The following is a 13,605-nucleotide window of genomic DNA, read 5'->3' as shown; positions in this document are numbered from 1 at the left end:
TCCTATTTTGACACACGCTTGTTTTCAGTGGCCAGCATTGTGGCACTTCTAGCAGCAAAAATTATATGTCTTTTTCTTGCTAGCCAGTAACAGGTATAAGTGGCTACGGCAAAAGCTGACTCTAAAGCTCTGTTCATGTGAACACGTGAGCTCTTTTTTGTTACAGCATAATTTATTGTCATTCTTTTATGTTGTAACAACCATATTTTAGGGTGCTAATCCTCCTTATCTGTGTAATTGCATTGCCTGATGAAACATAGAGTTCTGCTTCACAAATGCATCTCATCGACTGCCACTTGCATTGAGGGCAAATTCTATAGTGGATTGGCAAGCTGCTCATTAATTTTTTTTGTGGATTCGTAATGCCACCAATTTATTCTGCATTTACTTTTGAAGTCCTGAACTTGAATTTGTGACCTAATTATCCACCCCATGGGTGATAAAAGGCTAATTGTTCCTCCAAATGAGGTCTCTTTCAGCATTGTCAACCTTCTGTTTAAACAGTAAAATGCTATGGTTCACCAATGCCTCCTTTCCTCCAATTATGAGGTGTTTTAGCAATTTATCATTCCTGGTTCAAGAGCATTTCTATATTGTTTTGATACATCAAGTTGCAATCTATGTAATAAACACCTCTGTTCTATTGCCTAACAATCATCATCTGCCAGTTGACCTGACATTTGTAAGGATTCCTTTAACTGCAACACATTCCTTTTTTAACTAGATGTTTCGAATGGGAAATGGAGATGTGGACAATGATTCCTTTTTCACAGCCATTAGGAAAGTGGATGAATAGCTTTTTAATCAACTTTGTAACAATATGGCAGTTCATTAAACCATCACAAGGATTTGCTCAAATCAAATTATTGGAATTTAATGTGATTCTATTTAATTACCTGGAAACCTTTCACTTAATCCATATACTTATGGCTGAGCTAGATGGCCTGTGGAATAAGTGATTTTGAAAAAACAAATGCTCCATTTAACATCACTAGCTGCTTTCAAAGTTAGTGTAGACAGGATTTTTCAGGGAGGTAGAATCTATAACAAGGAGTTGCTCTTAAACCCCCTACAATCGTCAAATAATGATCCACTGAGGCGGTGGCGGTATAATTGCTAGATTGTTAATCCAGAGACCTAAGTAATGTTCTGGGGACCTGGTTTCGAATCCTGACATAGCAACAGCAGATGGAATTTGAATTCACTAAAAAAAGCTGGAATTAATAATCAAATGATAGCCAGAAATCCATTGTCAATTGTCAGAATAACTCATCTGGTTCACTGTTGTCCTCTAGAGAAAGAACTCTGCTGTCCTTACTTGAAATGGGCTACATGTGATTCCAAATATGTTTGGCTCTTAATTGCCCTCTGGGCAATTGGAGATGAATGATAAGTGTTGGCCTTTCCAGTGACACCCACATCCCGTGAATGAATTTTTAAATATTATTTGAAATATAAACTCACCTACCACCACCAGGCCCTATTGTTGTGTGAAACCCAGAAACTCAGTGTCTTAGTTCAACAAGGTAATTTGGAAAATAAACCAAAATAGATGGTGTTTGGTCCAAAATTAATATGTGTAAAATGGTTTTGAAGGTTAGTGACTTTTTTACTTTTGAACCTCTTATCACCTATGACTTCGAAGTTTCTCAAATTTGACAGTAGTTCGCCTCAACTGAATTAACATTCTACATATGCAGTATTTTGAACACAGTTTCATATTCTGCCAAAAGTTTATTTGCATTAAGGATTTGTGATTCTGAATTTAATTGGCCTCAAGTATTTGTGTAACTAAAGGCATCTAAATGGTGTTAGCTTTTACTTAGAGCATACCAAATCATCCAAGTTTGGCAAGATGACTTGTTAAATATATACTGCATTCGAATTAGAGTCCCTACAGTGTGGAAACAGGCCCTTCAGCCCAAGTCCACACTGACCCTCCAAAGAGTAACCTGCCCAGACCCATTCCCCTACCCTATGCAGGTGTTTATCCCTGACTAATGCATCTAACTCAGACCCCTGAACACTATGGGCAACTGAGCATGGCCAATTTACCTAAACTGCACCTCTTTGGATTGTGGAAGGAAACCCATGCAGACACTGTGCAAACTCAACACTGACATTCTCCCAATCATCAAGGCTGGAATTGAACCTGGGTCCCTGATGCTGAGAGACAGCAGTGTTAACCACTGAGCTACCGTGCTGTGTCCACTCTAGCATTTCTTCACTATTTCCTGTGTGCGCCTAAAACCAGTTATGTTGGATGCCATAGATAAGAGAGCCTCCATACTTGCACCAACTTTTTTCCTTTTAACAGCAATAGGAAACATTTCATTTGGCTTGTCTGAGTTGTCAACTGGTGTAGCTCTTGCCTTAGATAAAACTACTTCTCTTGAATCTGCTTATTACATGGTCAGTCAACAGTGTGGAAGATTTGGTTTGGAGAAGGAAAGGAAAAAAAATTTATTATCATTAGTTTCTTCAACAGTCCTGACTTTCACCCACTTTGTCCCTCATGGTTGTAGGGAATGCAAGCGAAGGATTTTTCTTTCAAATGTTTTGAGGCCCAAATAATTCAAATTTCGGGACATAATTCACCTTTATGTATTGCACGTGACTCAAAAGAGTCACACAGAAGCATTACTTGTCAAAGACAGTATCACAGCAGTGGAATGGACGATGGAAGAGGACTTGCCATCTGAGGTAGTTTGGGCTGAGGTTAGAAATAGGAAAGGTGAGGTCACCCTGTTAGGTGTTTTCTACAGGCCTCCTAATAGTCCTAGAGAAGTAGAGGATAATATTGCGAGGATGATTCAGGAAAAGAGTGAAGGTAGCAGGGTGGTTGTTATGGGGGACTTTAACTTCCCAGATATTGACTGGGAGAGCTATAGCTCGAGTTCATTAGATGGGTCGGTGTTTGTACAATGTGTGCAGGAGGGTTTCCTGACACAATATGTCGACAGGCCAACAAGAGGGGAGGCTATATTGGATTTGGTTCTAGGTAATGAACCAGGCCAGGTGTTAGACTTGGAGGTAGGTGAGCACTTCGGGGACAGTGACCACAACTCGGTGACTTTTACTTTAGTGATGGAGAGGGATAATCGTGTGCCGCAGGGCAAGAGCTATAGCTGGGGGCAGGGAAATTATGATGCAGTGAGGCATGACTTAGGATGTGTGGATTGGAAAAACAGGCTTCAAGAGAAGAACACTAATGAGATGTGGGGAGTGTTCAAGGAGCAGCTACTGCGTGTCCTCGATAGGTATGTACCAGTCAGGCATGGTGTAAAGGGCCTTGTGAGGCAGCCGTGGTTTAGTAAGGAATTGGAGTCCCTTGTGAAAGGGAAGAAGGCGGCATATGTAAAGATGAGGCGTGAAGGTTCAGTAGGGGCGATTGAGAGTTATAAGGTAGCCAGGAAGGAGCTAAAGAGGGAGCTAAGAGAAGCGAGAAGGGGACATGAAAAGTCTTTAGCTGGTAGGATTAGGGAAAACCCAAAGGCTTTCTATAGGTATGTCAAGAATAAAAGGATGACTAGGGTAGGTATCGGTCCAGTCAAGGATAGTAGTGGGAAGTTGTGTGTGGAGGCGGAGGAGATTGGAGAGACATTAAATCAGTACTTTTCATCAGTATTCACTCAGGAACAGGACACTGTTGCTGATGTGAATATGGAATCACAAATAATTAGAATGGATGCCCTGGAAATATGCAGGGAAGAGGTTTTGGGAATATTGGAAAGGATGAATATAGATAAGTCTCCTGGGCCTGATGGCATTTACCCCAGGATCCTATGGGAAGCTAGGGAGGAGATAGCAGAGCCATTGGCCTGGATTTTTATGTCGTCGTTGTCAACAGGAATAGTACCAGAGGACTGGAGGATAGCGAATGTGGTCCCATTGTTCAAGAAAGGGAGTAGGGATAGCCCTAGCAACTATAGGCCAGTGAGTCTGACTTCAGTGGTGGGCAAAGTCTTAGAGAGAATGGTAAGGGATAAGATTTATGAACATCTGGGTAGGAATAACGTGATCAGGGATAGCCAGCATGGTTTTGTGAAGGGCAGGTCGTGCCTCACAAACCTTATTGAGTTCTTTGAGAAGGTGAGCAAGGAAGTGGATGAGGGTAAAGCAGTAGATGTTGTGTATATGGATTTTAGTAAGGCGTTCGATAAGGTTCCCCATGGTAGGCTAATGCTAAAACTTCGGAGGTATGGCATTGAGGATACATTAGAGGTTTGGATTAGGAATTGGCTGGCTGGAAGGAGACAGAGGGTAGTAGTTGATGGATTATGTTCATCTTGGAGCGCAGTTACTAGCGGTGTACCACAAGGATCTGTTTTGGGACCATTGCTTTTTGTTATCTTTATAAATGATCTAGAGGAAGGACTTGAAAGCTGGGTAAGCAAGTTTGCGGATGACACAAAAGTCGGTGGAGTTGTGGATAGTGAGGAAGGAAGTGGTAGGTTACAGCGGGATATAGATAAGTTGCAGAGCTGGGCGGAAATGTGGCAAATGGAATTCAATGTAGCTAAGTGCGAAGTCGTTCACTTTGGTAGGAATAACAAGATGATGGATTACTGGGCTAATGGTAGGCTACTTGGTAGTGTGGATGAGCAGAGGGATCTTGGTGTCCATGTACACAGATCTCTGAAAGTTGCCACCCAGGTAAATAGTGCTGTGAGGAAGGCATATGGTGTACTGGGCTTTATTGGCAGAGGAATTGAGTTCCGGAGTCCTGAGGTCATGTTGCAGTTGTATAAGACTCTGGTGCGGCCTCATCTGGAGTATTGTGTGCAGTTTTGGTCGCCATACTATAGGAAGGATGTGGAAGCTTTAGAACGAGTGCAGAGGAGGTTTACCAGGATGTTGCCTGGAATGGTAGGAAAATCTTATGAGGAAAGGCTGAGGCACTTGGGGCTGTTCTCATTGGAGAAGAGAAGGTTTAGGGGAGATCTGATAGAAGTGTATAAGATGATTAGGGGTTTAGATAGGGTAGATACTAAGAACCTTTTACCGCTAATGGAGTCAGGTGTTACTAGGGGACATAGCTTTAAATTAAGGGGTGGTAGGTATAGGACAGATGTTAGGGGTAGATTCTTCACACAGCGGGTTGTGAGTTCATGGAATGCCCTGCCCGTATCAGTGGTGAACTCTCCTTCTTTATGGTCATTTAAGCGGGCATTGGATAGGCATTTGGAAGTTATTGGGCTAGTATAGGTTAGGTAGGATTCGGTCGGCGCAACATCGAGGGCCGAAGGGCCTGTACTGCGCTGTATCCTTCTATGTTCTATGTTCTATCACTCTAGTCATGACATTTGAAATGTTTTGCAGGAGGGCATGGCTCCATGTGACTATTTAAAGCAAACATGGCCTAATGTTAGCCTGCTCTGGATGTGGAAGATACCATGTGAAAGGTGTTGTTTACAGAATATTGGGAGGGGTGGATAGATGCAGGAGATCAAGCAGGATAGGTCATCTTTTTTAAATGGGCATACTTGCACATAACTGATTTATGGAATGTAAAAATACCAATTGCTCCTGATTCCAAGTAGCATCATGCACACTTGTTGCCAAGACACTATATTTTTAACTCAATGTCTTGGCTTATCTGAGGATAGATGTCTATTTTACCAGTTTGACTGCGTTGTAACTGTCTGAAAGGAAAGTGTTCTCGTAGCCTTTAATTGTAGGATTTCCAATTGGTCAAGCTTTCTTTTCTTTTCAATCATATTGAAACAGCCTTCTCAAACTGACTTGTATTAAATTCCATGATTAGAAATGTCTTGGATTGTAGGAACGGACGTTCCAATTAAGTACAGATTGTAGTGCTTAGAGCATTCCACCTGTTGTCTGCATGTTAAGCTAGTTCCCACCCTACTGTCTGTCTTTAATTGCTGTTTGGCTAGAGGTAGGATTTTTATTGAACAGATGCTGCAACAAAGCAGATGTTTAAAAAATATGTTGGCAGTCATGGAATTGGTACTTTCTTAAAATGCTTTTGTATTCCCTCACTCTGTAACCCAAAAAGAATTGTGAACTCATTTGTCTCAACAATATTCCAAAAGTGGCAAAATTTGTGTGCCTTTGCACAGAAACATAATATGACCCTCAAAGAGCACACCAGAAATAGAGTTATTTGCATGTTACAACATAGTATAACAATTTGTTTAATTGATTTGGATTTAAATTTCTTTGTGTCATGTAAACAAAAAAAAAGTTTTAGGCCTTCATTTGAGTGTCAGGGTTGATACACTTCATAAAATTACATAAAACTGTTTGGATTTGCCACAGTTCTGCCTCAGTTAATTTTTTCTCTCTCCTTTAATCTGTACTTTCAGTGTTTGCTAGCTCGGAGCCAGTGCCAGGATTCCAAGGGGACACCCTGCAGTTAGCATTCATTGACCTCAGACAAGTAAGGCTTTGAGATTATTTTTCCTTGATGAGTGATGTTGAAACCATTGGTAAAATATTAGTCATTGCTGCCTTTTTAGATGGCTTACTTTTTTTTAAAGAAGGTATTGTGTCTAGGTCATCTTCACTGGATTATAATGCTGTGAACCATGTTAAAAGTTATGCCCACTGTTTGTGATATGCTGAACAAAAGATTTTTAATGAAATAAACCCAAGATTTAACTTTTCTCATCAGTGACTGGTTTTACTGATGCTTAATGTAATTTTTTTAAAAATGGTTATATTTCTAAATCCTGACTACTCAATCATAGTTATGGTCTTAATTACATGCTACTTAACCATTCTACTAAATGACAAATAACTAGTATGATGTATGACCACAAGATAACATGGTGTATATATTACATGTAAGTATAAAAGGATAGAAGAATTGTGGATTTTTTCCCTCAAAATAGGATACTGGATGCTAAATAAGCTAAAATTTAAGCCAAAAGTTGACAGAACTTGTGTCAAGAGTGAAGGGATTAAATGTGGATAAATGGAATTGTATTGCTGATCACCCATGATCAAATTAAACAACAGAGCAGGCCTAACCAATGGGAGCAGGTCATGCAATCCTCAAGCGTGTTCAGTCATTTAATTAGGTGATTAATGCATGATCATGAATATTTATATATGCCAAAGTATTGAACAAAGGGAATCCAAATCAGGCAAAACAATTGGGTTAAGTGGGCTTGAGGCCAGGCAGAATTGGAAAACTGGTTAAAATCAAGCAGATTCCAGTGAGATTGGCAACAATCAACTTAGTAATGCAAGTAGAGGTACTTTTGAAGGATCTAAGCTCTGAACTCCAGTAGAAGAACAAGGGGATTTTTAATTGAGAAATGCAGGCTACAAGTATGTATGCTTAAGAGGTTGGAGGCGTAGGGAGGTACCATGCCTTCGGAGGTATTAAGTGTCAAACACTGACAAAATGCAATGGGGTCACTATGATATAAAAGTAATAGGCTGGTATCTGCTCATTGGTGACTAGGGAATGTTCAGTGCTGGGATGTTCACATTGATTGTAAGTTTAGTGAGTCTGCTCATGGTTGAGGATGTATATGGATTTCTTGTGGCACAGCAAGACAGCAGCTGTACTTCTGAGTCAGAGATTTTGGATCAGAATCCCATCTGAGGACTTAGTAGCCAAAAAAGATGCAATCACAAAGCAACCAAGTAAGCCAGTATGAACCTGCAACTGCTTCCAACAAGTGCTAGGGTCGAGAACCTTCTCAATATAGTGAGAACAGAAGAGAGTTATATTCCTCTCTATCCAAAGATCCAAACAACAACAGGCATGTAAATGTGCAGACCCAATGGGAGTAGACCAATCAACCCCTCAAGCATGTTCAGTTATTTAAATAGGTCATAAATGAACCTAACTTCAACCGTTATATCTCCCAACTGTCTGTGAAGAGATACTCACTCCCTCACAACCAAACACAAGAATCAGATTCATGAGGAGAGATGTAATGTTATTATTGAGAGGGGGTGGTCAAGGGAAACCAATGACAGTGGCTACAGTCAGCCTAATGTTGCATATTGTGGTTATTGCAGAAGCAGCTGAGCTTGGTTCACCAAAACTATTGAGATGATGAAGGTACATTGCACGCAGCTATTCTGTGCACATCAACCATTAAACGGTTTGCTATGCGTTATGGATTACTTAGTGTGGAAACAGGCCCTTTGGCCCAACAAGTCCACACCGACCCGCCGAAGCGCAAACCACCCAGACCCATTCCCCTACATTTACCCCTTCACCTAACACTATGGGCAATTTAGCATGGCCAGTTCACCTAACCTGCAGGTTTTTGGGTTAGGAAACTGGAGCACCTGGAGGAAACCCACACAGACACGGGGGGAATGTGCAAACTCCACACAATCAGTCACCTGAGGTGGGAATTGAACCCGGGTCAATGGCGCTGTGAGGCAGCAGTGCTAGCCAGTGTGCCACCCACACTTCTAACACTTCTCAATGTTTTTCTTCAAGTGATCAAGTTGCATAATGTGATAAAGCATCGGCAATTTTTCACAGCCTTGGGGAAGCAACAAAAGTCGTCTTTTATGCACTTTTACTGACACATTCGACATTCAAGGAGAGAATTATTGTAGCACCACCTGGTGGAGTGAGTTATGAATCCCATTTGTAATTCAACCACTTAACACTAGGTAGGTTACTGGTTAAACTTCATTATAATAGTTTGCACCATCTACAAGTGCAATCAAATTACACATAATTGTGCATCAGTTTTGTTAATGTTCCATTCTAAAATCTATGCTTGCCTCTGTCATAGCTCCATTTGAGACTCAAGTTTTCACTCTCTGCATCAATATGGCCATAAACAACTTTGCCTATAGCTGTAACTAAGATACATTGTCCTCTGATCTCTTCGCAACTTTTTACATGGTCAATGACCACCCTACTCCTCCATCATCACCACTGTTTTATAAGTTAATGGAATCTCCATCACCTTAGTTCAAATCAAATTGTATTCTATTGTAGCCAAATCATTTCTGACACTAGCTGCTCTTCTATCCCTCACCGTTACTATTACTGCTGGAATTTCCCAAGGATCAATTTCTGGCCCTCCTCTGTCTCCGCTTTAATGCTGCCTCTTGCAATATCATCCACAACAAAAGTTAAGCTGCCAGATAAATGAATGTGAAACCCATTTGGCAAGTATGTCCTAAAGTATAGTCACTGTACCTAGGCAAGTTCAGCAACCAATTTGCACACCATAATGTTAGCAAAAAGTTAAATGAATAGTTAATTTCATGGTGTTGAAGGGATTCATTTGAAAAACATTCTTCATTAAACAATGTCACAGATTATTTTGCTCTTTGAGAATGCAGCTGGGGTTCATCTGAAATACAAACGACAAACCAAATACAGTATTCTCTTAGTCTGGGTAATTCTATAAATTTCTGGAATGATTCTTGAATTCTCAACTGATTCAAAGTCTGCATCGGTACCACTGAGGCAAGGATAGCACATGTGCAGGGATAGCAACTAGCTGTATCTCTCACCTCTCTTGAAAACTCCATTGCCTGTACTGTCAGTCTGCCTGGTTAATGTCCATCATCAGAAACTCACTACTGTCAGTTGGTCCATTTCCTTTCCAGCCTTAGTCATGTACTCAGCCAGGCTATTTACAACCTTGGCATCCTGTTTGATCTTAAACTGAGCTTCTCACATTTCCTCTGTGGTACAACACAAAAGGAGGCCATTGTTCTTTGAAAGAGCTAGCCAATTACACCCTTTCCCCTGTTCTTTGCCCCAGACTACTGCAAAAATTTGTTCCTTTTCAATTTTTATCCAGTTCCCTGAATGTTGTTCATTTCACTTGCACAGTCAATTCAGACACTGCATTCCATATCACAAAGGTTCACAGTTTTCAAAAAAGAAAATCTTCATGTCACCAACTAGTTCTTTTCACTATGTTAAGTCTGTGACCTTCAGTTATAGAACCTTTGGCTTGTTCGACAAAAGTTGCTGAGTCTACCCAATCAGACCACATTTGCAAAACTCCAAAACCAAATCAAACATTAGATGTAACCCAGCAATTGGGTACTATTTGTAAAATAATCCTGTGTGCTAAGAATTGCTCTGACAATTTAAATTAAGGTGTGGATGTGCCAGTGTTGAACTGGAGTAGACAAAGGTTTTAAAAAATCACAAACCAGATTATAGCCCAACAGGTTTATTTGAAAGTACAAGCTTTTGGAGTGCTGCTCCTTCGTCAGGTAACCAGGCTGGTGGGATGCTGCTCAGGGGTTGGTATGGATTCAATGCACCAATTGGCCTGCTTCCATGTTATAGGGATTCTGATTCCATCAGTCAGGCTTTGAGTGGCACACGAGTGTCTTGCAAGCTTCATATTAATGCTTAGGGCAAGCAGAATGTGTAGATACTGTGCCTGTTTCAACTGAACAAAGTAAATGATACCCATTCTCTGGTGAAGGCATTGCCCTGAGAAATTATTCAATCTATCTGGTTTAAATTTAAATGAAGCTTTGACTGACAGTTGTCATTTTAACTGGCATATTCTCTCTGTCAACCCTTCTAACAGCCAGAGTCTACTTGCCAACCAATTAACCTTGTTTTGTCATACACCATAAATTGTTGTTCCCCTTTATATTGGTAATCTTGAGTGCAAAACACAAAAGCTTCAATAAAATAACTTTCTCAGCAATAAATTTTGTGGAAAAATGTGAAAGTGCTTAAACAAAAACACCTAAGCTGTACATGTTTCTCCTAGCTCACTGCATCAACTCTTGTGATTTGAATCAAATTTCCCAACCACCTCTGCTGTAAGAGGCGATGTCTTGGCTGTCATCTGCATCCTTTTTAAGGCCTTGATCTTTTTTGAAGTATGGAGCTGAATTAATGCAGTACTCCAGCTGAAAACTAACGAGTGTTTTTAAAGTATAGACAAGCATCCCAAATTTTTTCAGCATTCTTCTTAACTTGTTCAGCTCCCTTCACAGATATTTGTAGATACATCCTTGTTTGTTCTGTTTGTGCACATCTACAGGTTTTGCCACTTCCTTATCTCTTGTCTGTCTTTGTTCTTCTTTCCAAATTATATCACTTCAGACTTCTCCACAAGTTTTGTTGTGGATCAGCCCATCTCACCAGTTGATTTATGCTCTCCTGAAATCTGTTAAAATCTTTTTCAATGTTTACAATCTTTCCAAATTATGTAACCTCCATACGTTTGTATTGTGTCCTGCATAAAGTTGTGGAACAGGCTTAACAAGTTGAATGGCTTACTCTTGTTCCTATGTATATGCCCAAGTCCAGATCATGAATGTGTATCAAAAAGCATATTGGTGGTCCTCCTGAGCCTGAAGAAATACACTAAGCTTTTCTTAAGTATATTAAAAACAAAATTCATCGCTGCTCTTTGCTTGGTCAACTTCACATCCATGCTACTGCATTTCCAATTCCATGAGCTTTAATTTTGCTTGCAAGTCTATAATGTTATCCTTTGTTAAGAACATGTAGAATTTGCTCCTCTACTATTCTCTGTGGTGGCCTTCAATCTTCACCCTGTACATACCAGTTCTCCAATCCTTCCGGAAAACCTTATAATCTACAATATTGGTTTCAAATCATTGCCTCCTTTTAAACAGGTCTCCACATCCATATATACTTCAAATCCAGCTTATACTGCTTAGCATCATTAACCCTGATCTGATTCCACTTGTTTCTGAACTATATGCTGATGCTGTTCCTTCTGCACCCTGATTCTCCTATCACATGTTTTATCCCAGAGTAGATTGTCTTGCAAAATTTATTTAAACCCTCCCTTCAGCACTTGATGCTTATAGTGTCAGTTTATTTGTATTTGGTGTGTTTCATATGTGATGGTAGTGCTGTTTTGGTATAAAAATGTCATTTGTTCTGTGTATACCTCTTCATGTAGCAATTTGTCTAACTATGATGCTTTGATTTAATAGGCTCTTGATTGTTATAGAGCACTTTTAATGTCACATTCTTATAAGGGGTCTTGTCATTTTCCATTAATCAAAAATGAAAACATCCATCAGTTACTCTGCCTTATGAGTGACGATATGTTGGGAATGCAAAATAACACAAGCGTTTGTGTAAATCAGCACCCACCTGCAGTAGAAATACCATGTGCCAATTTCCCTGTCATACAATCCTATGATCCATTTATTTTTTAATGTGATGGATGACATTTCTTTTCAAACACACGGCAAGAAACTGTGCATTTTATAAGGATAGTCTCTGTAAGGTCATCTGGCTGTTTCATGTACTGTTCTCCAGTTTGAATTTGATACTCTGCTATGCCTTCGAGGTTATGAAAGATAAGGAAGTAGGTCCCGTGGTCAGGTTTTGCCTGCCCACCCTGACTGTGCCCTAGGGTTAGGCTCTTGAAACTTGCATTGCTTTACAGAAGACTTGATGACAGGGAGAGACTGATACTAGGGAAAGCTTGAACCAAATCAAAGCTAACAGGCAAGAGACTTGAGATTGGATGAGAAACTGTGGCTAAAAGATGGATCAACAGGATTGCCCTTTTTAGAAAAGTAGGTGACCCAAGATTGAAAGGTCATGATCTCTCTGCCAATCTCCTGATCACTAATGGACGATGGTTGTCTCACTAACAGCTCCTTTATTTCCATTTACTTTAGGTTGAGGATGTAAAAGAAAAATCGGAATAAGGGAGTAAACTCTCTCAATTCTGAATGCAACCATATTTGTGAAAAATATTGGAAAATCTAACATTTACATAATCCATATGTGCATAAAAGTTTTGAGTTTCATAAAGTATAGCATATGTTAAAGAACATGCTTCAATTAATTTTCTGATTATTTAACTGATATAGAGACTATACCACTGATTTACAATGTTTCTTTTACACATCATTGTTAATTTTCAAATTGTGTTAATTTACTCACTGTTCTTGTATGCCATCAAATCCGTATTTGTTGGGAGAGTCAGAGCACTAACTATCCTGTCCAGTTCTGAAACAATCATTGCTTTTTTTTGAGGCTCTGAGCGACTATTTTGAGTGGCATCAATCCGTTCCTCCTAACACAAGTTGTCATTTTTGTTGAACTACACTGTAATCTTGCGCCTTGTTTGACATCTTCTGCTGGCAAGCATGAGATGAGTAATTGTCAGTGGAAGTCAGCAGGACAAGATTCAGTGGTGAAGGTGACAGGATGAATTTTAAGGCATCCAAAACTTCAGAAAGGCTAGGATCAAGTCTGTGGGGCTGTACAGGGTGCAAGAGAAGAGAATATAATTCAAAGGTTGTAGCTGTGGAAGGAAGGAAATTTGAAGTGAGTTAATGTAGACCGTTGCAATTATTCAGCAACTTGCATTTATACAATGCCTATAATGTACAATGTATGCATGCAAATCTAGGAAAATAAAAATCTGACCACTGAAATTAAGCCATTAAAATAGATATTTTAAATGCATGAACTTAATTGATTAAAAAAAAACATGGGTTTTTGGAAACTTGAAAGAGAAGGCGAATTAACTATTTCAGGTCAATGACCGTACAACAGAACAACTCTTCCCCCTGTGCTGCTTTGCCTTGTCAATATTTCTGGCATTTTTTACTTATGAATTCAGATTTCCAGGATCAGTAATTTTTTTTATTTTGTATTTGTGATGGGAA

At 39.8% G+C, this 13,605-nt stretch overlaps 1 protein-coding gene across 4 annotated transcripts in view; it reads left to right on the top strand.

The window, feature by feature from the left end:
- LOC132826233 (exocyst complex component 6-like) overlaps positions 1-13,605 on the top strand; it is a 199,522-nt gene that overhangs the window by 147,660 nt on the left and 38,257 nt on the right. For all 4 annotated transcript variants that reach the window (XM_060841918.1, XM_060841920.1, XM_060841921.1 and 1 more), the window contains one exon: positions 6,330-6,403. In XM_060841918.1, the coding sequence (XP_060697901.1) occupies positions 6,330-6,403 (74 nt within the window). The remainder of the gene's footprint in view (positions 1-6,329; positions 6,404-13,605) is intronic.

The sequence above is a fragment of the Hemiscyllium ocellatum genome, chromosome 22, assembly GCF_020745735.1.
Source record: "Hemiscyllium ocellatum isolate sHemOce1 chromosome 22, sHemOce1.pat.X.cur, whole genome shotgun sequence".
In the NCBI taxonomy this organism is placed as follows: Eukaryota; Metazoa; Chordata; class Chondrichthyes; order Orectolobiformes; family Hemiscylliidae; genus Hemiscyllium; species Hemiscyllium ocellatum.
Note: the sequence above shows the minus strand (reverse complement) of the source record. Positions and strands in the feature narration are given on the sequence as shown.